The 26,756-nt window shown below is 38.2% G+C and overlaps 1 protein-coding gene across 6 annotated transcripts in view; it reads right to left on the reverse strand.

Annotated features, from left to right (window-relative positions):
- Nucleotides 1-26,756, reverse strand: part of UTRN (utrophin) — a 387,351-nt gene that overhangs the window by 198,947 nt on the left and 161,648 nt on the right. For all 6 annotated transcript variants that reach the window (XM_074862944.1, XM_074862945.1, XM_074862943.1 and 3 more), the window contains one exon: nucleotides 23,610-23,799. In XM_074862944.1, the coding sequence (XP_074719045.1) occupies nucleotides 23,610-23,799 (190 nt within the window). The remainder of the gene's footprint in view (nucleotides 1-23,609; nucleotides 23,800-26,756) is intronic.

The following is a 26,756-nucleotide window of genomic DNA, read 5'->3' on the forward strand; positions in this document are numbered from 1 at the left end:
GAGGCACAATCCCTGCCCACTTTTCAGTGCCAACTGGACACTGCATTATAATTTCAGCAAGGTCTACACAGACACCTTTATATCACTGACCTTTCTTGGAAGAGCAGCAGATAGGTCTCATGCTGCTAGACATCATTCATTTCCACATTTACCTTTAAATAAAGACCTTGCCAAATCCTTGATGTAAGATATAGGTGGACTTTGTTCAAAAGAAGTGTCTGCTTTCCAGCATCATAAAATCAGTTATTTTTAAAGTGGATACTTCAAAAAATGATGAAGGTGTCTAACATACACAGTGATTCCATTACTTACACTAAGTAAAGGAAAGTCTGAGTATGTTAGAACAGGATAAACTCGACACGTACTGACTAGCAACTAAATCAAATTATTTGGGGATTTACAGAGTTAAATTAAAAATACACTGAAGAAAATAAACATATATGGCATGTATAAATTTAAGCAACACTCTTATTTGTTATAATTTGATTTTTAAGTTAATCAAAGAAAGGACTATCATGCTCCCAACTTTTATTCCCATGCTCATCCACATTCCATTGTTTTTCTTTTCACAGAGAAACACCGAAGCAGACCAGAAGTGCTCTAAAAATCATCACCATGTATTTCTGTTCCTTTCCAGGAGTAAAATGCTACCTGGATATTTTCTGACCTCTGAATATAAAGTTTCTAATAGACTCCTCATGTAAGTGGCTCAGTCATGCAGCTGAGCCACTGTCTCACTGGGACAGAAAAGTCTATCCAAACAACTTCAGTGATTGTACTGAGGTCTCCATTTGAATATGACAAACCAAACAAGATCTCTTCCTAGAATACATAATGTGGGTATGCCTAGATTATTAAAAAAAGCATTAAACCAAGCAGTAAAACCAAACATTCACTATTTTCAGTCAAGGGGGAGGGGGGGACAGCCCTGTGACAATGATGGTCCTAAAGTACCCACATCTGCTAGGTACACAGTGTACATATACAAAATAGTAATGCATTTAAAAAGCTAAATCCAGGTTCTAAATCTACAGTACTTCACAAGAACAGGAAGAAGAAATAAAAAGTAACAGCAGCTTTGAAATGTTTACCCTGATTACTTTTTTTTTTCCAAAACACAAAATTGCACCTCTCCTACCTTTCACAAATAACGAGGAATTCAAAAATTCAAATCAGCATGTAGTACTACACAATTCATGTTTAAGGCTCAGATCAGACTGTTTGCCTGGCTCTTTTTAGACTCAGTTCCATACTGTCCTGCCAAAGTTTGCTTCACTATCTGCAGATGTACCTTCTTAACAATACAAAGATGAGCTGTTATTTTCATCACCAAAGTTTTATTACATTTTTTTTTTTTAAATTAAACATCCCACTAAGGAAATGATTCATTTCCGCTATAGAAACAGAGCCAATGATATCTTAATTGCTGTATTTATCTATTAAGTTACTTTTTGAAAACAGTAATTTTGCATTCAAACTAGGAACAAGACTGGAAAGGGAAGCTATTAAATTATGTTGAGAATGAAGGAATGTTCAATAATTTCCTTTGCTTCCAGTCTCACTAATGAGGAATATTGTGGTTCAGATAATTATTTAACCACAGAGATGAAGTAGCAAAAACCTGAGCTTCAACTGGCAAGAAGAGGCCAAAGCATAATTAGGTAAGTTTGACTTCTTCATATTAGATGGATCTTACGAAATTTGCCAAACAATACTTAAATAATAGGCTGTAAGTGACTAAGAGCTATTAGAAGTTATCTCTGAGCACCAAGATGGCAGAAAAATGCAAATGTAAATCTTCTCTTTAAATTAGGGATTAAAGGAGCTAAGGAATTCACTGTCCATAAGCTTTACTTCAATACCTGTGAAAAAAAATAGTAAGCACATCATAAGCACCTTAAACATAAGTAAATTAGCAACAGCCAACATGATTTGTCAAGAATCAATCACATCAGACTAACTTAATTTCCTTCAGTGACAGGATAACAAGCCTTGAGAATATAGGAGTGGTAAGAAGTGTCATTTATCTTGACTTCACTAATTGTCAAAAGCCTTACAAGACAGTCCCAGATGTAAGCATAACTAGCTGAAAAACTGTATTTAGTAGTAAACATTTCACTATCAAGGTTCATATAAAGACAGATTGCACAGGGACTTGTCTTGAGTCCAGTACTTTTGAATATTTTCCTTAACAACAGAATAACAGAAAAAGGTCAACTTATTGATTTCTATAAAGAAAACCAAGATGGGAGCAGCTACAAAGATGCTGGGAAAAGGGTAAGAATTAGAAACAAATCTTGACAATTTTGAGAACTATTCTAGGAAAAAAAGAAAGAAGGCAAGCCTGTAAGACAAACATCCTGTGCTGTAACTGAGTAACAACAATCAGCACAGTAAATTCAACGTGAAAAGCGATGACCAAGAGGGTGGCATTGCAAAGAAAGATCTGGGTGCTGCACCACTGGGTCCCACACTGAATGTGAGCCCACAAGTCTAATCAGAAACATGTGGAAGAGCAACCCAACTTTTCATTCTGGTAAGATCTATCAAGGTCTGAGCGGAAAAACTGCATCAAGTTTTGGGCACGGAGTTACATGGAAAATTTAAATGAACAGTAAATTATCCAGGGAAGAGCAGAGTAAATGATAATTTGTCTAAAAACCAATGAGAAGGGAGAAATCACAACTGTCTTCCAATACATACATGTGTCAACTACCATGGAATACTTTCTCCAACTGTAATTCAGGTATGTGGTGAGTTGAAGAAGGACCCTACAATATATTTCTCAATTATAAAGAAAAAATCATTTACACAGCAGAATTAAATACCAACAACAAAATGTTTTAATAGTAATGACTTGAAAAAAATTGAATCAATTTATCTTGAAAGCAGCTGTAAAGACTGTCTGTAAAAACAGACCAGATAAATATCCTTACGAAGTGACATAGCTGTAGATGATCTAAGCATTGGGCTAAGACTAGGTGACACAGTAGTCTCTTTGTGCTTTTATCTGCATTGTTTCTTACCATTCACATTATTTCTTTATGTATGAGAAACATGAAGATACATCACCTCAAATGTCTACTTGATCTTTGTGTAGTGAACTCATATGGACAACTGTGAATTCCCCAAATACAGGCAAAATATCTTTCAGAGTAACTCACTTATTCCAAACCTAAATTTGTGCATCTCCAATGCTATTTATAGTATCACACAACCCTTACATGCATACATAGCTCACTTATCTTTCCATATGCAAGCCAGAAAATTGGGGGTTCTACTTTAACAAAAAAAATATCTTTGACACATTAAAAAGTCAAACAGAAATGCTGGGGCAGAATCACAAGCACACAATTTACTATAGATTTTTCTGAACTCCAGTAGCAAATTTAGCACATATTTGCCTGTCATCGGGAACAGATCTTCTTAGGAAGGTTTCTTGCTAAATTCTATTTGCAATTTTGAAGGCCCTTTAGGGTATAGTCATATACCTCCATAGTACCATGTCTCTCATTTTAAATCAAATCCATTTTAACACTCAGACTGAAATATGTAGCCTTCCTCATCCACACACCTACAAAAATACCATGACAGACAAAACTGGATAAGAAAGCAGCTTTCCTTTCTATGCACGGCTTCACTAGGATCGCACAAGCACAGTGCAATTTAATACTTTATATACATGGTAGCCCTAAAAGAACTTATGCATCAGTGGTGCCACAGGAAAACCTTTTGCAATATTCACTTTGCAGAGTCTCAAAATAATCATTAGTGAAACCAGATGGCAGTAGCAAATGTAACAGTGGACAATATATAGGATGCCACTATTTTGAAACCATTGGTATTTTCTTCATTAGAAAAATCAGGAATAGGTTTTTCCAAAATACACAGTGACAATTCTACTTTATGTTTACATCTCCACCTTCATTGCATCAGCTGGGAAAGTGCTGATGGAGAAGAGGGCTTCATCCTCCCTCAAAAAGTGAACCCCAAGCATTTGCACTGCCTCCTGAATTCAGTAGGTGGCATTTCAATGCATTTACTGTTAACTGTCAGGTGACCATTTTGTAGATATTCATGGCTGCAAACATTACAGCTCAAGATATTATACTGAAAATAATGTGTTGATAGCAATACACCCTAACTACTAAGATATACATCTTAGTAGGCACAGCAGGTTTTCTTTAAAACAATTTATCAACCTACCTAGGACATATTTTAAGGATTTGGTTTCTATACAGCAGCAGAAAAGCTGAAGGAAAGATTCGGCAAGTGACTCAAATTTTAGAGACATTTGTTTTGCAACACTGGTATCACTAGTTCCTGTTGGGAAAGGAATTTTCTTTGTTTCTTCTTCAGATTAGGGATGAGGAATGGTGTTGAGCTAGAAGTGACAAAGAACATTTTAGCCGTCTGAGAATTTCCAAAAGTGGGTTTTTAAATGAGGGAAATGAATGGATGAGACAACTACAAAGAGCAACAGTAAGTGTATATTTAGAAAACTCTGCCCCAGAGTATGAAGCCTACTCCTGTCATTTAGAAGGGCCAGTGACTAAGATTACAGAACAGCACTTCCCAATATATCACACAACCTTAGCCAGGGAGCATCTGAAAGCTGATCTTAAATTTGAAAGCAGACTTCTTCCTTCATGTGAAAGAAGGAGATCTGGGGATCACAAAGAAAGACCACAGCTAAAGGCACAGGGGAGGGGGACAGTAACCATTGACACCAAAGATACCAGTTTAAGATACCAAATCTCTTCTCCATAAATTATGTGAAATAACTAGTGTTCTTGCCTTTTTCCTTTCTCTGCTCAGCAGGGCAGAACAAGTAATTTAAGTACAGTGGTGTCTTTACAGAAACAATCACACTACTTGCCTGACTACAACCACTATGATTTTTTACTTTTGGCTTTGTCTTTATAGCAAAAAATTCCAGCTCCACAACCCCAACCTCTGGATTACATGAAGAAATTTGATGTAAAACCAATTTACAACCAGTTATCACAAGCAGCTTAACAGTCCAGCATTTGACTTGCAACTGATAAGTTTCATCTCTTGTAGTATCCCTTCTCTTCTGCATAAGTGTGGCATATTTTTAACTAAATCAGTTGAGCTTTTCTCCAGTTAGAGGCCCAAGAGTCTTACGCAGTCATTAGATGCTGGTTCAGACAAGCACACCAGAAGGCAGACAGGCACTGTGAACCGTACCTGAGCTTTGTAGCAACAGGTATTAAAAGACTGGCTTGCCCTTGAATTACACATCTAATTTTTACTTGAAAGTTTAGCTTGCCCTTAAATACATTTAACATCTTCACTTACAGAAGGCAGCAGAAAAAAAAAAAATGTGTTTCAATTCTCTCTCAGGCAAAAGCTCATGGATAAACTGGGAATTTTTCCTGCAAGTTTGACTGCTGCTAGATATACACCTTTACTTTAGAATTACATCTACCAGCATCTCATCTTGCTGTCACCATGTGGAGACCCTTCATGATTTCAACAGCTATGAGCAAGAGAGCTGTGTGCAGGTAACAATGCTCCTCTCAAAAATGGGAGTGTCCTGGAAGCACCACAGCATCACTTCAGCTTGCTTTTTTTTCTTCATATGCCAAATATCATGCCACGGGTGGTCCTTGAAAGACTTTCACCACAGCCACTCAACTTGATTTGCCACTCTCCTTCCTTTCTACACTGAGAAATAAATAAAATCTGTAAAATCAATGAAGCCAGTACCACAAGGCCTAAAAGCAACGGCTGGCAGACCTGGTACCGTCACACTTAGCAGGCAAGCAATTACAAAGGCAACAGGGGAAAGAAAAGGTGAGAAAAGGGAAGAGGGAGTCACCATTTTCCCTTGGAGCATGTATGAAAATTAATTTCAAACGATCACACAAAGGAAGTTGCCAGGAACCAGTTACAGTAACAGGGGAAATCAACATTCAGAATTCCTAAGGCTGTGATCAAATTATAAAGAATAAAATTAGCCAGAGAATATCAAATGGAATGGCTCTTTATTTACTTTCCTTTGTTCTGCTTTCTTCCACTGAGAGAAATTAAAGTGTACTTTCTTTTACAAAAAAAGCCACAGGCAGTGATGGCCTGTGTATCTGCACAGATTTACAGCACAAGAGTGAACAAAACCGAGGTATAGCATCTTTTATCTCTTTGTATTTTGTGCAAACCCTGACAGTCTTGCTGCTTGAAACAGTCAAATCACAAAAATTTTTAAAAACATTTAAAAAGGGGCTGTTTCAACACCAAGAAGTGTTCATTTTCTGTTGGCGGAACTTTTAGGGGTCTGGGGAAGGGGCAAGAAGGTTAAAAAAAATTAGCACAAACCTCAGCATTTGATAAGGGATCATAGCTCATTTGCTCTTTGAACTGAGAAATTCTCCAGAGCAGTTACTTGATGCAGCCCAGTCTCTTCCTCTTCTCCTGCAGCGACACTAACGTATTTCTATAGCAGAGAACAAACCTATTCTCTGAAGCTTTGTTTAGAAGGGTAAACCATTTTTCTTCTTCTTAGAGCATCTAAAATGTTGCATCACAAAAACAAAACAGACAGTGCAACAGCAACTGGACTGATAAGTGTTTTCTGTAGCTCAGTGCCTAGTTGTGCTATTTTATATGTCTTTTTGTCTTTCCAACAGGTTCATTTACTCTGGCCACCTTGTCTGTAAAAGTTCCAGGCTCCCTTATGGAGTGAAGCCTCAATACTTCAAGTGCTGTGATGACCGACTGCCAGCTCTCAGTTTAACAGTGTGTTGACTCTAATGTCAAAAACCATCCCAGGAAATCACCATTAGGTGAAAAGACCACGAAATTCATGTCATCATTATAAACTGTAAAGCCAGCTTTTTTTTTCTTTATGAAGTGTCTTTAATTCCATTTTATTTTTCCCTAAGTCACTACACAAATGTCATTGCCAAAGACTTATCTCTTGCAAGATGCTGGGACAGTACCAAAACAGTCATAAAATCTAAACATACTTTATAATCAAATTAAACAATGCTAAACAAGACAAATGATTATACTTAGCTTTATGCCCTGGGCTTTCTAAGATGATCTAAATCACAGTTCCCTTTCACATGTCCTATGCAATTGGACTAAAGCCTGAAAAAGATATAGCTGAGAGCCTTCCTACACCTTCCTCAGTTTCTGTTTAAAAATCTCTTGTGTTCTGTTCTAGATCCACCATTCAGAGAGTATCACAACAGCCGTCAATTGTTTCATTTCCCCTGATTTCATACAAGAAAAAATAGATATATTCTATACATATATGGTCTTCCTTTGCACTTGTTTCAAAAAAGTTTGAGCATAATCATATACATGATACATATGTTACAATGCACATATCAGTCTTGTAGAAATCCTACTTTTTCAGTAGTTTTACTTCAGGCTGTGTCTTGTTTCTTTGTTTCCATTTTTTGTGATAGTGTTTCCCCTCCTTTTGCAACGTAAAAATTGTGTAACATCCAAACACTTCTATTCTCAAACTGGCCCTTAATCACCACCTCAAAGAACATCTGTAGGTTGTTTACACATAGACTGGCATAATTTCTAGCAGTTCTTACCTGGCACAAGAGACTTACAGTGAGCATGCCAACAGCCAAGTTTATTAAATATGCAAAAGTAACACAGTTAGAGGGCTTCATTTCTTCTGGTTAGCAGCTGTTAATTTTTTGCTCAGCCTGTAATTCCTCTCTTTTTCTAGAATAATGTTCATTAAGCTTCAGCACAACCAACTTGAACCTCCAGGGAACATACACCTTCCCAACAGTGTACTGGACCTCAATAACGTTAAAGCCTGTATTTGCTTACTAACAAAATCTTTGTTGCCTCCTCAATTTTTGGTTAGGAACCTTGAATATTAAAGATTAATATACTCAACCCAGTGTATCATACAGTTGTCTTAAGACTGAAGCATAACCTTGGCTTACTCCTAAATTCAGCTGCCTTTTAAAATACTGACCACACATTAGCCAAAGGAATTTTTCATTCAGTTTTCACATTTTCCACTGTTTACATGTTGCACGGAATCTCCACGCAACTGTTCTTTCACACTTCTAGTATGATCAGATTACCTGTTAACCTAAAATCAGAGGTTCATTATAAATGCATGGAAAATATTAGATGCTTTTCAGCCACACTACAAGATCATTCCACTGAAACACACTACTGATTGCTGCTACCGTCCGCAGATCACCATGTGTACCAACTACTCATGTTCCCAAAGGAATATTGTCTTTTATGCCACAAGAACAGGTTAGTCGCCACAGACAAGTTCAATTAGCTATCATATTACACAATCAGGCTACAGTTCTATCCTCCTATTGCAGTCACTTACCGGCAATGTTGAAATAAAACTATGCTCTATGTTTTAGCAATGCTATTCCCTCTGACACTTTTCTTTTACTGAATCAACCCTAATCCATACCTGAAAATAACTTTTAGCTGGTACCTTCAATTTGTAAGGCTGCTTTAGAAAAGGAAAAGCATTCCTGAAGTATAGAAAGCTAGTCTATTTTTTAGACTTTTCCACTCAAGCATATTATTGAATGATAGTTTAAATAGGAGGTTTTCCCACAGGATAAAGCCTCCTAGTCCTCAGAACCTGACCACAACTTCCAAAGATTTCGCCACAGTCACAAAATCCATGGGTCGGTTTTGTTACTGAAAATCATAACCAAGAAAACTCTCTAAAGCAAATGATAGTTTAGAAAGCCAACATTGGTTTATTGCAGCGCTGGATGCATGGGGGATTTCTCCTCCTAACATGAACACCAACAGGACCTCTTCACACTATATTTAAACACACAACTTGCAGAGTTAGTAATTTTCCAAGTCCATCCTCTCTATAATGATTGGTTAGTAATTTACATACAATTATAATACTGCTGACAATACTTCTACTACTATACATGTTCAGGTGAAGAGTCTTCACCTGGGCAAGGGTCATCTTGACCTATAGGCATGATTTTTAGTATTATTATGAGGCTAGTTCAGCTAAGGATACATGGACCTTGAGTTTGCTTGCCAAGTTGCCAATGTACCCTCTTCAAGGCCTAATTGTTCCAGGATGTCCTTGCTCAAAGAAGGCTATCTACTTGTTCTTCTGATTAGGGATGCCTTTGGCCTTAACATATACAAAGAACATCTTTCTTGACCTAAACATAATATTGCTACGTTTAGGTTTTTTTTGCACTCTCTTCCAATTAAAACAACTATTGGCACCATAATTCAAAGGCAGCCCATATTTTCAATGCTGCTTGCTAAGAACATCCCTCCCCTCCACCCCTCATTTCAGTCACATAACCATCAGAAACACTTGCATTGTATTCAGGTTTTGCTGGCAGAGTGCTAGTTTCTCCCTACAAAAGAGGCCATTACCACACCTCTGCAAGGGAAAAAAGGAGAGGAAATATGCTTGCTTTCCTCTGAAAACAAAACTGCTGGGTTCTCCTCATCCCATAGTGCTTGAAAGGCCTGAAATCATGAAGTTTATCACTGCAACAGTAAGACAGAACTCACTCATTTAACAAATAGGGAGTTTAAACAAAATGAACATTTAAAAAAAATTTGAACCTAGTCAAAAAGTTGTAGAATCCACTTGTATTCTAACTCTAAACAACTGTAACTAAGCAATTGTAAGGGCCTTATCACATCAGTTTGAAGAGACAGGGCTCATGGAAGGTCATGTCCAGACCCAAATTCTTCAATAAAAACCTCCCAAATTACCTCCCTTATTTTCATTTAGAAGTACCCTTATATAGAGGAAACAATGTTTTGTTTCTCCATTATAAGGAATGAGAGTCTTCCAGGATCTGGCTATTTGGCTAAATTATCTGCTTACAGATAACAGTGGAATTGTTTAAGACTGTATTCTTCTTACTGAGGGCTATGGGAAGAAATCCCAGAGCTAATTTATCACTGCACTATTGGGCTATATGAAGTGAAAGATAATGGCCAGCAAATAGATATATAGCTATTCCAGTGAAAATAGCTGAGGGACTGCCATTAGCTCCTGATGCAAACACATAGCAAAGAAGTGAAATTCTATTGAGAGGCTTTTCTTTTTTCTTTCTGGTCCCATCTTCTCCCCTCTTCCAAAAGAGGAAGTGTTGTGCTTGCTAATAAAGAAATACTAAGTGGGGAGGGGGGACAGTACTTGTGTAATCTGTAACTTTTATTATGCCTCCATCCTAATCTCAGAGGAACCCAAACATTAAGCGGGTAACTTTCATTTAGACTCTGAAGTTTAAAATTTGCTTTCAGTAACAGAAAGAAAGAGGAGAAAGACATTTGTTTCAACCAGTTTGCAGTGTTGGAACTTGCAGCAAATAAACACTTCTCTTTGTAGTGAACAATGAGAGAGAATATTTACCAAGAGAGTTACGGTATTTGATATGGAACATTCAAAATTAAACATGAAGGGTGACTGATTATTTCAGGGTTAATAATGCATTCTTCCTTAAAAGAAAACAAAAAAGCATAGTTCAAACTGAGTCCAAAGTTGTCAGGTGACAGAAAGCAGCGACCTCAGATGACTGTTCTAGAATCACATCCCAAAACCCAGCACAATTAGCACTAATTGGTCAGCAGTCTCAGCAGAAATGCCAAGAATTGAGCAAGCATTGAAAACCAAAGTCTCCACCTCTCCCCAGGAAGGATGCTCTCTTCAGGTCAGAAATTTGAAACACCAGTGCAAAGAAGCCAGCACTTACCCTATTAGCACAACACTGGGCCCATAGATACAGGGCTCATCAGCAACTGAGAAGCATCTACAGCACCAGCAGCATTTCGATTGGTTACTTCACTTGCAGCACCTACCATATTTACCATAGCTAGAAACCACCAGTAAATACAGTTCCATGATGACTATGAAGAATTGCTTTCTTTAGTGCAACACAGGACATCAATTACCAGGAATGCCATTGACATCTTCCACCCACATTCAATTACCCAGCTATGAGGGACTGCGTAAGTTACTTCTGCTTTGAAGTAAAATGCTTTACAGCAAATTATATCAAGAGTGCCCAGCATGAAAACGTCACAGGGCAGCCAGAGAGCCACAAAGGTCTGCAAGCAGTGGATATGAAATAGGAAGCTTGCAGCGCAACTTTGGAACATGAAGTCTCATAGCAGTTTGTCTTGATTAAAAACAGAGGAGAAGACAAAAGGGAGGGCACCGGAGTCCCTGATGACTGGCAGTGACAGGACAGCTTCAAACAGTACTATTTTCCCAGCTACATAGTGAGTACTGGTTTCTTAAAAATAAGCTCAAATGATCTGCATGAGGCAGAAGACAAGAAAGACTTTCAGTTGGCTAGATAAGAACTGGTGAAGCGCTATGCTGTTTTAGGCACCTACTGCTGCAGGACTTCATGAATTTGGGCTGGGTAATTGAGCCCTAAGGGAAAGAGGAGAAAAAAAAATTGCTCCCTGAAAAATGGCAGCAATCAGAAAGTACTGTGGTAAAATACTACAGTGATATGGTCTCATATATCAAATATTGATCCAGCTCCTGTAAACACGTGAAGTTCATGGAAGTCAATTTTCCCATTAATCCTATATTCATGCCTTAATAGAACTACTCCGTATTTTATATTCATTTTCATTCTTGCTGCAACAGCAAAATATTTTCAGCTTAAAAACCAGACTTGCCTTTAAATGCAAGAGAATTCTAAAAGCATGTCCTGAAATTTCACTCATCTCCTCCCTCTCCTCCTCTCCTCCCTTCCAAAATACTACTGGAAAGACTATTAAATAAAGTTATATCCTAGAATCCATTTCTCTCCTGTTAAGCTGCATTTTGCTTGCAAATAGGAATGACTGGTGCAACAGTTAAAAATACCAAATTTAGGAAGCTTTATGTCCTCTCCCATTTTATTTCTCCTTGTTCTCCCACCTTAAAGAAACAATTTTATTTCTAGAGAAATCCAATACATACACAGAACACTACAGAGCACAGTCTTCTGTTAAAAAGAATTTAAAATAGTAACACAAAAGTACAAAACTACCCATTTATTATACAGTTTCATTTGGCACTGACCATAATTAGACAAGTGACAAAACGAAACAGTTACATTTAGGTCAGCCTCATCACTCAAGATGCGCACAACCTTTCTCTGAAAGAGGGTTGTGGCATGTTCTTTTTGAGTTTTGAAAAAATCATCTGAAAATGCAAAAGTAAGGGCATGGGGGGCAGGTTAGATAACAGGAAGTTTTACACTATATTAAAGTGCTTTCTCATCACAGCCACAAAATTCAGATACGTGCCGAATGCCTGACTGTACCACATTGTTACCATTGAAGTTAAACCACAGCAAAAAGATTCACAAATGAACATGTGCTATGGCTGTACAGCAGACTCATAGCAAGCCCAGATTTAGATCAAAATTCAGAAGATTAGTAAGAATTTTTCACATGGGGTAAAAATGTGAAGTTCCTTTGGATAAGAAGCAGGCAACACAGCCACAGCTGAAAACTGCTGCGCTATAGTTTTGCCTATTTTAGTCTTCACTCATAAGCTAACAGGGCACTAGCACAGAGAATCATAGAAAATCACAAGTTGGAAGACCTCTGGAGGTCACATGGTCAAACCTCCTGCCAATTTCAGGAGCCAATTTCAAAGCTCGGTCTAGCTGTTAAGGACCTTAGCCACTACAGCTTTTAATACCTCTAGAGATGGAAATACAACTCAATACAATACTCAACTACACTTGCTGTGCAGAATTGTTGCCCTTATACCCAATTCTCCCACCACAGCTTGTTCCTGCTGCATCTTTTTCTTTCACAGGGCACCTCTGAGAAGAGTCTGGCTCCATGTCCATCTTCTATAATAACAAACCATCAGATAGGCAGCGACAGCATTTGGAAACCCTGGAGCCTTTTCCCCTCCAAATTAAATCAAGCCAGCTTCCTCCACCTCTACTCTTATGTCATGTGCTCCAGCCTCCAAGCACTGCACTCTCCCCAGTCTCTCAGTCTCCTGAACTGGGGGCCTGAAACCAACCATGGTATTCTAGAGATGACCTTATGAGTGCTAAGTAGATGAGATTAATCAATTCTCCCTATCTGATGGTGACGATCTTGTTCACACAGCCTGTACCAATGCACTGGGTTATTCCTTCTCAGGTGCAAGAATTTGCTTTGCAGTCTTTTTGTTGGTGGGTTGTTTTTTTTTTAAAACAGTCCCATGCATGGGATTACTTTTACCCAAGGACCTGGGTGCACTTGGAGGGTAATGCAGAAGGATGGAGAGGTCCGATGTGTGCCTCAGGGAGATTTGATTTTAGGTGAGAATAGCCAATGAACCGGACTGTCAAATAACCCTGTTATTGCAATTAGAGCCTTGGAACATCCCCGTGCCACATCCAAAGCCTCCTGCTCCACCGACTGAGCCAACTCCGCCTCATTCCTCAGCCTTATAGACTGTCATAACAGATGGAACCTGAAGTTATGGACTAAATGAACTCAGTAAACATTGTGGAAGGATGGCCCATAGACTAAGGAAATGATATATGTGAGACCTGGAAAAAAAGGGGGGGGGTGATTCCTTAAGATGTATTTGGAAACCTGATCATAACGTCAATGGTATGGAATAAGGGGTGGAGACTGTCCTGTTTTTGACCAGGAGGGATTTAATTTTCATTGAAGTATTTCATACCATGTGATGTCATGCCCAGAGATTTAGGTGGGCGGGCTCTCTCCCTCTCCCCTCTCCCTGGCACACACATTGTCTGCTCGTCGGGTCTTGTTGTTGCTTGGGGCGGGGGGGGGGGGGGGGGGGGGGAAGGGATCTTCACACTCGGTCAGCCACTGCTGCATTTTACCCGTTTTCTTTTTGGACTCACTATTGTTACTCTTGTTCTCTTGTTATATTTAGTAAATTCCTTCTTTTTATTCAACCTATGAATTCTCTTCTTTTTGTCCCTCCCCTGTTTCAGCAGAGAGGGGAGGGGGAGGTGAACGGCTGGCCACGTGGTGTCTGGCTGCTGGCTGAGTGCAAACCTCCACATTCACATTTCTCCAAATAAGGCTTTCTTGTCTTTTCAGTCACTGAACACCATCATGCTATCCTGTTGAACTTTAAACTCTGTAAAGTCTTCATCAACTGTATGTTAACCCTGTTCTGCTTACCATACACTCAAGTCATGTTTCATCCCACCCCTGCACATACACTACCTCAAATCACAACAGATGCCAGTTCTTCTACAGTAATTTTCAACACAAACAAGTTATGTTTGGAGCTGGGATGGTTACCATTTACACTTCTCGGTTGTTTTGTAAAATGGCAAATCCTAAACTAATGAGATGCTGATCATTAGATATTATTTACTAAATCTCCTGTTTTGAAATAGCCATTTTTTTTCCACCAGTGCACTTTTAGCCTCATTGTATTTCAGTAGATAACAGTCATTATATCCAAGGTTCCCTTTAATTCTGGCTTTCTCCTTCCTGTAAGGCTTTATGATAGACTTAGATCCAATTAGAATGTCCCTTATATGACTAGAACACTATCAAGCCCTCCAGACTTAACTTTCTCATCTAAGAAAAGAAACTGTCTGCATAATTTAGCAATGCTCTTGACAATACAGGCACTGCTTCATTTTCCAACCAACAACTAGCTTAATACAGTAGCCTACTTCAGGACATGCTTCCACAATTAACTTCTGTTATCACTTCCACTGTCCAATAAATATGTGCTACAACGCTGCTGTAACACTGCCTCTTCATCCACACTTTACCTCTATTTCATACTTGAATGTGATCAAGTGCCAATGATTTATTTTCTAAATCAACTTGAAGTCATGTGAACAGCAGAAAACTTATCTTTGTTGAACTCATTGGAACCTACCCATTTCTCAACACAGCCTTTCATGCTTTTTTTGCACCACCACCTGCTCCCCACCCCCATGACCTTCACATTTTTTTTTCAAAATGTCATAGGAACAAAACCTTCGCTGCTACTCTCAAAATTCAACATAACGTAAGTGTCTGGAATGCAATCACCAGTATCACAGCAAAATAGGATTTTGGCTGACCCCAGCATTCACTGTGCTTTTAACTTCCTGTGGTTTTATAAATTTAGTCAGTCAAAAAAAAAATGAAACAGCAAAAAATGAGAATTGCATTTTAAGTTATGTATTCATAAAAAAGAACCACAAGATACATACTTCTGATGCATCATTTCTCTTCACAGCTGAAGAATTCAGAAACTCACCTAAGTTACCATGTATCACTTCAAGAATGAAGACTGATGTTGGACCAGGTTTGAGATTTCAAGTATTTTATATAAAGGGGGTTGTTTATTTATTTATTTTTAAAGAGGGTGTTTCTCAAGAAGTCATCACAAAAGAAATTAGAAAGTACTCTCAGCGCTACTACCTGTGTTCCTCAGTCTGTTCTCCAGAGGATGAATGCTCCAGTCCCTGAATGCTAACAGTGTGCTTCAAAAATACCACAGTTAAGTACCACAAGCAGAATACATATTTCAAGGTAATCATTTACCTGACAGACGCACTATTCTTCCAGTTCTGTCTGGGAAGTTAGAGAAAGCTTCCCAATCTCCTATTTCATTTTCGTAAGTAATACGGTAGTTCTGATCTCTCAGAAGAGATCTATCGACTTGTACCTTAGATTTTTTCTGTTCCAAATAAAATTGTAAATTCGTTCTTGTCTAAGCTAGTTGGATATACCTGATAGACAACGTTCTTTAAACAACAATCACACATTAGCAAGAACACAGAGCAGATGACAGCCCCTACAAAACATTTTTCTGGTTGTTCACTTCGAGTGTCAAAATGTTAGAAAAGAGTTATGAAACAAAGCTAACAACAATAAAGCAAAACTTATTACACATTACCTGACAACACAATGCTAAGTGTACACATTTTGCCCTGGTACATCACTGATTTCAGTGTAAAAGAATCAAATATCAATACTAGTGAAAAGTTATATCTGACAAAACTCACTTTGGTACAAAGAAATCAGTGAAAGAAAAAATCAGCAGAAGAAGAAATATCCTAAAACTTGGATTTCCTGTTTTTCATCAATGCTGTAATATGTCACCGAAGTGTTTATTTTTGTCTCTGCTTTTAAGAAATTTGCAAAATTAGGACTACGAATGCTGAGCATTACTATTACAGGAAGCTGCTAATAAAAGGAACAATTATGACTTTCCCCAGTACAGTTCAACAATAAAGCCTTGTTTATTCTTTTATAAACAGTGCCGTTTAAAACAAACACTAACTTCAACAATTTGTTTTAAATATTTCATTGGCACTTTTTTAATGTTTATTTCATTGTCACTGTTACACTTCAGAGGACGCTTCACATGCAACATTTAGATGCTAGTTCATGAAGCAACTACCCTGTACACAATGCAATAATTCATATACTTTATAGTAAATCACTTCTCTTCAGCAGAACTGAACTATATTAGTGTATCTGTAGAGTTCACAAGACATGTACAAACTTGTGAAATTCCAAAGACAGACGTATACAGAGCACTACAAGAAATTCTTCCTGACACACTGTCATAGTTGTTTTTAATTTGTAATTTCCATACAATTTTCTCATCTAAGTATTAACAATTCTGTCACCAGACTCCCATCTATCATTGCCTTACATTGACACCTGCTGGAAGTGACTGGGATTGTAAACCATTCCTTTTTTCCTCAATCAGTGTCTGATTTAACTACAGGCTGACCAACAATTCTACTTCCAGTAAACTAAGCACAGGCATCTGAAAAAACTAAGCTGCATGACTTTTTAACAAACAGAAAAACATGTAATGTGTAATTTTAAGCTACACAAAAATTCCCAAGGCTGTCACTGCATGGTTTCTCAATCAGAAAATATATTTTAATAACAGCCTTTGAGAAGATTTTTTTTTACTACCCCTCAAAGATTTGAAGTCAAGAAATTAAGTATCCAACCATTTACCAGGCTCTCAGGCTAATTAGCAAATAATTATTACTTCAAAAGGTACTAAATAGTTCTTGTTTGACAAATATTGTTACAAACAAGCTTATACACAAAAACGTGACTAAATATGTTTTAAAGCACTTTTCCTAGTGCTTATGAAAAGAACTAAAAAACATGATTTTAATGAAAAAAGATTTGCCTTATTCACAAAAGCAAACAGGGCTCTTTAATGACAGAATTGATAAAGACAAGATTAACTGAGGCATGCTCATTAAAATAGCTTGTATGTACACAAACTACTGTCTATCATTCTTCATAATGAAGATGCATCTCTTAGTACAGCTCTGTAAACAGAAGCACACTGAAACACCCATTTGAAAACAATGTGATTTTCCCCATATGCCAGAACTTCCTCTACAAGCTTCACTGTTATGAACCAGATAACTGCATTACACCCTTTTCTTACTTCCAAACTCTGCTATAGAGGTGGGATCTCTTTTACTTGATGTCATTTTCGTATTTCTCATAACAGAAAACACATTTCAGATTGAAGCAAATCTGATGAGTTACAGCGGCTTTGCTTTATCATTGGAACAAGACGCAGCCATGCACTTTGGTTTTCACACACCTTGTACACAAAACTCAGGCATAGTTTCACTGAAAACACACACAGTTTTAAAGTATCACAAGCAGCAAGAATAAACAAACAAGTTCAAAGGCAGTCAAATAGAATTTCTATAAGGTTACGTCAGTATACAGCTGAAGATCTCTCTAATTTTATGTTTTTCCAAAGTTACAAAGTAAGATCCTTATATAAAAGTCCAATAATACACCACAGTATGACTATTCCACACAGGCACCAACACCACAGCAGTATTAACTCATGGACTTTACAGACCAGTGTGAAATTTATTTTTTTAATTTTTTTTCCTTTTTAATCTGGTGAGTGATCAACCTACTTAAAATTATTTTTACTCGGCAGCTTAGATCATTACCGCCGCATTACTATTCTGAACTAGTGAACCTGTACAAAAAAAAAAGTAAATACAGTCTTGGTGGAAGCAGAAATAGCCACCAGAACAGGTAACAGCAGAAATACCAGTATGAGTGGTAGCCTACATCAACATGCTTTTCCTCCAACTTTTCCTTATTTTTTATCTCTGAAAGAACTCTATAAATATAGGCAGGTGAAGTAAAAATTTCATGGCTGCATATTAGTCTGCTGAACTCATTCCTAATTAAAAGTTTCATAAAGCTCAAAAGAAAAACATCGGGCAGGGAAGAACGCAGTTATTCTACATAATGGGTAGCCAGGAGTTAAAGTACTGCATTTACCAAGAACTAACCAACTCCTCTGGAAAATGAGACGTGGTAGTATTTTACAAAAGAACATTGAACATTAACAGTTTCCTTCCAGACACTTAAATGGAAGGCAAGACAGCACTTTTTAAAAAAATTTATCACTCTGACAAGCATAGGTGTTTTTCGTATTACTTCTTTAACAAAGCACCCACATGAGAGCAAGTCAGGCTTTAAAAACACACTAGATAACCTAGGTACTTCTGACACTCATCTCACTCTTATTTTCTTTTTATCTCAGAAAGGCAACAGAGTTAGCATTAGACACACTCAAGATTTAAGGCTTACATTTCTTACCTTACAAAGCTTCTGGTAACGAGGAGAAGAAACTGCCATCCTCTGTAAACGATGCAACAACACCACAACTTTCTGCAGAGACGTTCTCACCACAGCCATCATTTTAAGTTTGCCACACTTCTGAAGACACCTCAGAATTTGCATTATAAATGAAGAGCAACTATCATTTCCTCCCGGTCACTGGACAATGATTTGCCAGCTTTCTGAGCATGCTCTCTTCCAGGACTGCTTTTGCGAGCCACAGGCTTTATACGTTTCAAAGGCAAAGGAGGTTGATATAGCATAAGTTTCTCTCCCAAAATAACCCCAGGAAACAAATGTAAAAAAATAACAGCCTTTACCGATTCTTCTAACCGGTACTGCTCAGCTCTGCTTGTGCAGAGGGTAAATGAAGTTGTTGAGTAGTCAAGCGTCTGCCACTGTTCAGGAGTGCACTAAATAGCCAGGAAGTCTTATTAATTTAAGCCTGAAAGCTGCAGGAATAAAAAAGGAATTCCTTCAGGAAGACAGCTCCAGTGTATCATCACAACAGTTTTTCTCCCCAGTAGCTAGCTGCTTTCTATCGGCAGACTGAGCATTTGCTCCCTCACTCTGGGAAAGGATGCTCTCGCTCTCAGACTGAACGCAGCTCTGGCAGAGCTGTAGAGTGAGTGAATAACAGACTGTTATAAATCTTGAGAGAGGAGCAGACGGATACCTGCCCTAATTATATCAGCCATACGTTAAAGGCTAATAAATCACACAGGCGCTTCTCAAAACTAGATTACCCAATACAAAAGGAAAAACCGCAGGGGGTAAATCTCACTGCTATGAAAACTCTCTTAAAGCTAATTTAGTCAAAGGGATCTCAAAGGATTCTCACTTGTGCCAGAAAGTAGGAATGTTTTTCAGGAGCCACTTCCAATTAAAATCTTTTCCTGAATGACTTATTAGGACAAGAAAGAATAGGGGTTTGGCAAATTAAAAGTATACAGTTGTGCCATCACCCCTTTTTCGTGCCATCCCTGAATCCAAAGAGCTAACATCATTTTGATGTTTTTCCCATGACAAAGCAGAATTATTTAAGCCATCTAAGGATGGCAGTAGGACGTTCAAGAGTGTGGAAGCGTTTTGCTACCAGCAAGGCACTCCCAACACAATACAGTCAACATACCCCTACGTGTGGCTATACTGCAGCACAACCAGAGACAGCTATTTCTTATGACTTCCAAAGGTGCTATGATAAACCTACTTAAACTTGTATTAGAGGGGCTGCTGTAGAAAAGGTTCAGGGAGGCCATTAACACAGTAGATGGTAGACACCATTACAAATAATCATATTATTTAATGTGCACATTGCCACATGAACAGGTACGTACACATTTCAAGCACATCAATCGGCACAGTATGGAGGCACCAACTGCAGGTAGCATGACAAGTTCATGTGATACTAAATAATGCACGGATTAGATGCCAGTGCATTATACACAAGTTTGCCTCCTCTTCGGCACTTTTCACCTGAGGGGATGAACGCCAGGTGTAGGTTCTTCATACAGGATATTTAAACACTCTTCCCATCCAATTCTGCTAACACCACCTTTTCATCCTTATTTTTAAAACTGAATCAATGCTTCTACCAGTCCTCAGGTACACCCCTTTACCTGTATTCTGTTGTGTTCCTGATCTGTCCAGCACCAATAACATCATTTTAAGGAAACAGAGCCTTCATTCCACTCTGTGTATAGACATCTTACCACCTGTATTCTTCACCTTGCCAGACTCATCTTTCCTCATCTCCACCACTCATTTGAACCATTCCCCTGTACTCCATTGTTCCTGGCTTATACCTACTCTTCTATCCCACCACAAGTCTGTTCCTTTAACCTACCAGCTCTAGCCTACCATCATTAGCTGACATGGTGTTACCAAACATCTTTTGAGGAAATCTATGAAGCAGGACAAGTCCAAAAACAATACTGAAGCATTCAGAAATCACTGTCAAGAGCTCAAACCTTTTCTGTGTAAGATAAAAAGCCACAGTCCACACCCACATCCTCCTTTCAGTTCTGCTTTTCTCCTTCTCAGCTAATATGCAAGTTCGAATCAAGCAGTGAAACAAACAGCCAGCCCACCACTAGTCATGTTGATTTTAATTTACATTAAAACAAAACTTTCACATTATTTTGAACACCTTCACATGTGTAGGCACAGGACTTCACACACATTGACCCAACATTACTACTTACTGTTTCCTAGCTCATTTTCTACATCTTCAAATTAAGTTTTAATTTCTTTCAGGTGGCTGCTAAACATTTTGCAACACAGACTAGAGTGTTTTGGTACTAAGCTGAAAGGAGTCTTCTGCAACATTTAGATACTGAGAGAATGAATTAAAAAGACTGAATTTCTTCCTTTCCAAAAAAGAAATCATTACCACACTCAAAGTTTGCATTATTTGCATAGTACTGTTGCTAGCCTTGGATGTCGCAATAGAAGGCAAAATAAGGTTTCACCAGTGCCCAGATCACCAGTTCCCTTGCAGAGTGGCTTGAGCTGCAGCCAAACAAGTTAGCCCCAAAAATGTAATGGAGGATAGTCCTCCCATGCACACAGATGCCAGTTTAACAGATGATCCTATTTTGAAAATGCATCATGTTTTGTCTATGTTCAGCCCATATCACCTAGAATTTATCACACCTTAAATTCATAGTGAAGTTTTACTCAATGCACAGGGCTTGCAGACAGAAGTATCTTCACACAGAGCAGAGAGTCATAAGCCCTGCATTCTTCTTAAAACCATTTAAAAAAAAATACTTCACATATTCAACAAAGCACAAAGAGAAGAACATTGTCATTTTATACAACTCAACAGGGGAAGAACAGGAAATGATCTTTGTTTAATAAGATATTAAGCTTAAGAACTTACAGGGAGTGGACTTGATTTTTTTAAGGTACAGCAAGATGTTAGAGCTTCATTTTATTTTCAAAAGTTCATTTCAACATATATTTGAAAACAGAAATGTTGATTTTGGAGCATTTGCCAGTGTCATGATACAAATATCTTCAGTTGTATTTAAAGTGAGACTGAAAGATGATAGGTGACAAAGTTCATTTCAGAAGCCATTATGCTATGACAGTCTTTGATATGCTCTACTTAACTTTCTTCGGTAGCTGAAAAAAGCTCACATTATTATGTGAAGCCATGGGTAAGTTAAGTGATTATGCTTCATGTGCACAGTGTGTAGAAGCATACAGTCATAGAAAAAGATGGACAATATCAGGTAATGAGATGCTGAACAAGGGGAGGCCATGCCCAAGCACCTACACCTGCCTTCTCAATGGTTACAAGCCAGGACAATGGCTATGGTCAAGAGCTAGTTATAGACCTTCTCCACACAGCAAACAGTCTTGCCCAGCAGTTCTCCCCGCACACAGCACAACTCTGACAAATTTTAACCAGACTGCAGCACAGTGGAAGGTGAACAATCTTCCATGACCAACGTGCTTCACAGCTGCATAGAGCCAACACGCAAACTGTGAAATAAACAGCTTTATCTTGGTCTGATTGACTACACAGAATGCAAGGTAATGCAGAAATAAGTCTATTTATAGAAAGCACTGCCTCACGTTGTTAGCTTCCTGTGGCCTCATTTTAGCTCTTCCACCTCCACTACACTAGTTGTTTGGAATTTTTGCCAATAGGAAGTATAATAGTAACTTCGAGGTGTTGCTATTACAGACTAGTCTCAGCATTTCACAAAGAGCCACATCTCTACAGATGAGCTACCTGACTGACCAGAATCATATAAACATTGGTGAGTGACATGTCATCTTCACCAGACACAAGCTTCCACAATATATTGTTCTCTTCCTTATGATTACAGTGAGCAGCTTGCTACCAGATACTTTAAACTGTCTTGTTTCATTTAAATTCAATGCAGATATGTTCAGATCAACAGCACTACTGAAAGCAGCACTTTTTTTCACTATAAGCTGTTCAAATCCCATGAACTTAAGACCACAGACGACATTATTCCAAACCCAGAGTGCAGGATTTAATAACTGACATAACAGCCCAGTTCTCCGCATATCAAAATAACTGCTAAATAAGCAATTAACTGAAGGAAAAAATATATTTAAAAATTCAGGAGAAAGATGATACATGAACAGCATTCACACCAGATAAACAGGACAAAGAAAATTCATATATTGTAGAAACACAAAACCCTTTTAGCCAGTGATGTTCAACCTTTTGCTGTCACAGGCCCAAAGATACTGATTTTTAAAAGAGCTGTCGAATCTCCACACTCTTTCCTCCTGTTTTCCCTCAATACACTGTGCCCTTAGTACAGGCTGAACCCAGCTCCTCTCTCTCCCTCCTACTTCCCCCCCAAAGGAGATGTATGGGATATACGAAGGAACGACCAAATGTTGTGGTACTCGGCTAGTCCATGCTTCTTAGACAGGGAAAAGGGATCTCCCTTCTAGATTTTTGACAAGCTAGGGTGTCCATATATTAAAAAGGACTGTAAGTGGTGTCATTTAATCTCCTCAGTTATTTCTCAGGTTTCCAGTCTGTGGCCTGTACAGGAAGGCAGGACAGCTGGGGTGCTGCTGCGCAGCAGAAGAGGGAGAAGAGGTGATCCAAGCACAACAATTCTTGGATTTCTGAAAAAGCAGGAGGAAGAAGGCAGGCAGGGATAGGAGACAGTGCAGCCCAGGAGGGCTTTACTTGGAGGAAATTAAATTGCTTGGTTGGACAATCACACAATATGACTTGGTTTAATCAAGTACACACCTCCTGAATACAGTCACCCTCCAAGGACATTTAAGAGCCCTCAGTACCACAGATGTCCACAAAACTTGTTTTTCAAACCTTAGGAAGAAAAACCTGCTTCCTTCACACATCTGACTTCTAAAATACTGTTTTTAAACGCCTTCCAATAGGCTGCAGGTTTCCCCAATGAAGTAGACAGCTTTCCTTTACAACATTTGCTGTTGAGAAAAAGCATGAACAACAGTAGTATTATTTAGTTTCTCACCTGCATCTGCTTTCTGAGTTCCCTTATGCAGGCACTGTCCTGAGCAGTGTTCTCACGCTGGGATGCATCTGTTAGAACATTAACTGTCGTCTCTGCCTCTTGAAGCCACTTGAGGAAGCTCTCCAGATCCTTGTGTGAGGCCTGTACTGTCTTCAGCTCTGTCTCCAAGAAATTCTGCCTATCAACAGCTCTGAAAACAAGACAAGTGTCAGTATATTCCCCCATAACATACAGCATTACATACATCATAATGAAACTACTAAAAGTAAATCTGAAAGTTATCTCTATTAAGAAACTATACATCTGTCACAGCTTGTTTTATCATTATTTATATCATTTTTTCTGTGGTTATTATATCTATAGCTACCCACAGATGTTCCCAAGTGGTTATATGTCATAACCCTTTTTTAAAAAAAGGCATGTGGAAGAAAAAGTTAAGTTAAAAACCTAGCTTTTCCTTTTTGAGTATTACCATCATGGGCTTATGCCACCCCAAATGGCAGAAGTGTTATTCCCATTTGTGAAAAGTGTGAATGTTTTTCCTCATCAACAAAAAAATCATACTCAATAGAAGCACTGAGAGCTTGGGGATTTTTTCTTCATTTTTTACAGTAAGCAGAAACATTTCCCTAAATTTCTAAGAGTTAAAGTGCTGAGGGATGAAAAGTCAAATACCTGGTTCTCTCTGCTAAAAGACAAGACTTTTGATGCTATCACACAAATAGAATAATACACTGCCATCATAACAGTCAAGCCATGCTCAACACGCTTAAATCTGAAAAGACTGGTAAAATACGGTCGAAATTTTCAATCAATCCAAAAGATCTCTGATTGGTACAAAAGTTTTTGTTTGTAAGAGGATTTTTTAGGATGTGAGGAACTAATTTAAAACCTTTGGATTATATTGTTGGTAAGCAAATTCAAAAGATTTCCTAGGAAAAGCGATCACATACTTCTGCATAACAGAACTGTTTCCTTGTCACTGAAATGAAACTCAGATGGGAAACTGTTACAGTCAGCAATTTTAAAAGCTCTGATTAACAACGTTAATTAAAGCATGACAAGCTAAATTTCACCCATTTGAGACTGTTATTTTGCAGAATCCCTTTTCCCAAAATCAGGACAAAAGAAAAACAAGCTGTCCCACACCAGAACACTGTACAGACTTCCCTAATGGGGCTACTACCTAGAATGCTGCTACTAAATAATTATGAAGTTCAATTTTATTTTTGCATCAAGCACTAGCCATATTGTAAGATTTCAGGGGTAAGTGATATTTAATTTCAAGTAAGACAAGGTCAAAACACTCGGCATTTGATATTTTCACATGAATTGAACTCATTTGTCCAGACAGGCCCAAATACGTGTCTTCTGGCTCCTCCTATTCTACTTAGGCTTTCTTTCGTCCTTGTCACACTGTGGCAACAGTACTGCTCAGTGGTATTAGGGAATCACTGTGTTTAGAATCACAAATTTCAAAAGTAGCTAAAATACTGTTTTTAGAAAAGAAGCTGCAGGTGTTCAGTACCATTCAAGATGATATTTCAAAGCAGGTATTCTGGTTTACTAGCACATCAGGTGCAAGGAGAAGCTGTTTTCTTTCAAGAAAATCTCATGCAACTCCAACTCTGCTAGGCTTTCATTCCCAAGTATTAGCATAATCAACTGAATTTTCTAGAGACTACTCGCAAAAAGATAGTGTTGCAGGCCCCACTTTAGGAGCTTAAGTCTTATGTCACTTGTTAATAATTGCTTTATCCAAGATAAGATTGTGTGAATCATTCCTGACTTCGTGCTTGCCCAAGTTTTGGCTACTGGTAAATGACTAGCAGGGCAAGAAGTCTTCATTCTTGCTTTTCACTTGAAGCTCTAGAATGCTTCACCCACTCTTGAGAAAAACAATAATAAACAGCATGCTAGGGATTACAAATGGTTTGGATAAATATTGCCTAGAAAAGATAACAAGCACCAGCTCAAAAATTAGAGCACACCAAGGAACTGCGAGAAAAGTACAGTAAAAGCAGTTATGAGCTCTGACTTCAAAACCTTCTCCCTCTGCAGGGATTTTCTTCCCTAGCAGGGGGTTAAGGCCAAAGGTGGAAGAACAGGAGTGACAACAGGAAGAACAGACTGGTAATAAAGGTGACCTTCAAAGAAAAAGAAAAGCCCCAAAGGATGAAACACTAAGTGACCCAGATCTCTAAGTACTGATGTGCTAGATGGGAATTGAGACAACCTGAGCTTTGTAGCTAATAACACTCGTTTTAATTTCTCAAACTTCCTGCTTGGTTGAAATTAAAGGAAAGAATGAAATCCTATCACAGTCCCACTGCTGTCATGATATTCGAATTAAAGGTAAAAATCATTCCTTTCACTAAATATGTACTCCAGCAGCATAAATTAAAAGATTTACAACTAATGTTCTAAGATTACATGGGTGCTTTTAAAGAGGACCTGTACAGCAGTAGCGAGCAATACTTTCACAGAGCAGATGTAAATAATTTCCTTCCAGTAATGGCCACAAATGTAAAATAGAAAATGGAGAATTCCGTACTGCAGATTAATGACTACCCCATGTTACAAAAAGATGACTCAGACTTTCAAAGCATTCTAATACATTTAGAACAGCCTCAAAAGACAGAGGGTCCTTCCAGGACGTAAGAATTAAATGTAAGGAGAACCTGGAGAATTCTTTACAAATGCAGCTAACTTCACTGAACACAGTGATAGTGGAGAAGATCTAAGCAGATTCTATTAGCAAAGACACGTCCAAGAAAAAGAAAACTGTAACTCTACTATTTAAGTTGTAACTCTACTATTTAAGTTTCCATGGCACTGTTTCAGATTTCAGTTCCACCCAATTATGTTTTCAGATTTAAACTAAAAATCTGCAATGAATACAAGTGTGTGATCAAAAGAAAGTCAGAAAATAACATCTGAGACAGTACAGACAGCAACTACAATCCATTACCGAGGCAGCAAAAACACACAGAATTACTGCAGTTTCATCCTAATGTATAAAAATAGAACATAAATAGCCACTGGGCAAAGTATTCAATTCACACAATGTCAAGCTGGGGAGCTTCTATCACTTAATGCCAACATTTTTAAACTAAGTTCCTTCAACTTTACATGCCACAGCTATAG

Source organism: Strix uralensis, chromosome 3, assembly GCF_047716275.1.
Source record: "Strix uralensis isolate ZFMK-TIS-50842 chromosome 3, bStrUra1, whole genome shotgun sequence".
Classification (NCBI taxonomy): domain Eukaryota; kingdom Metazoa; phylum Chordata; class Aves; order Strigiformes; family Strigidae; genus Strix; species Strix uralensis.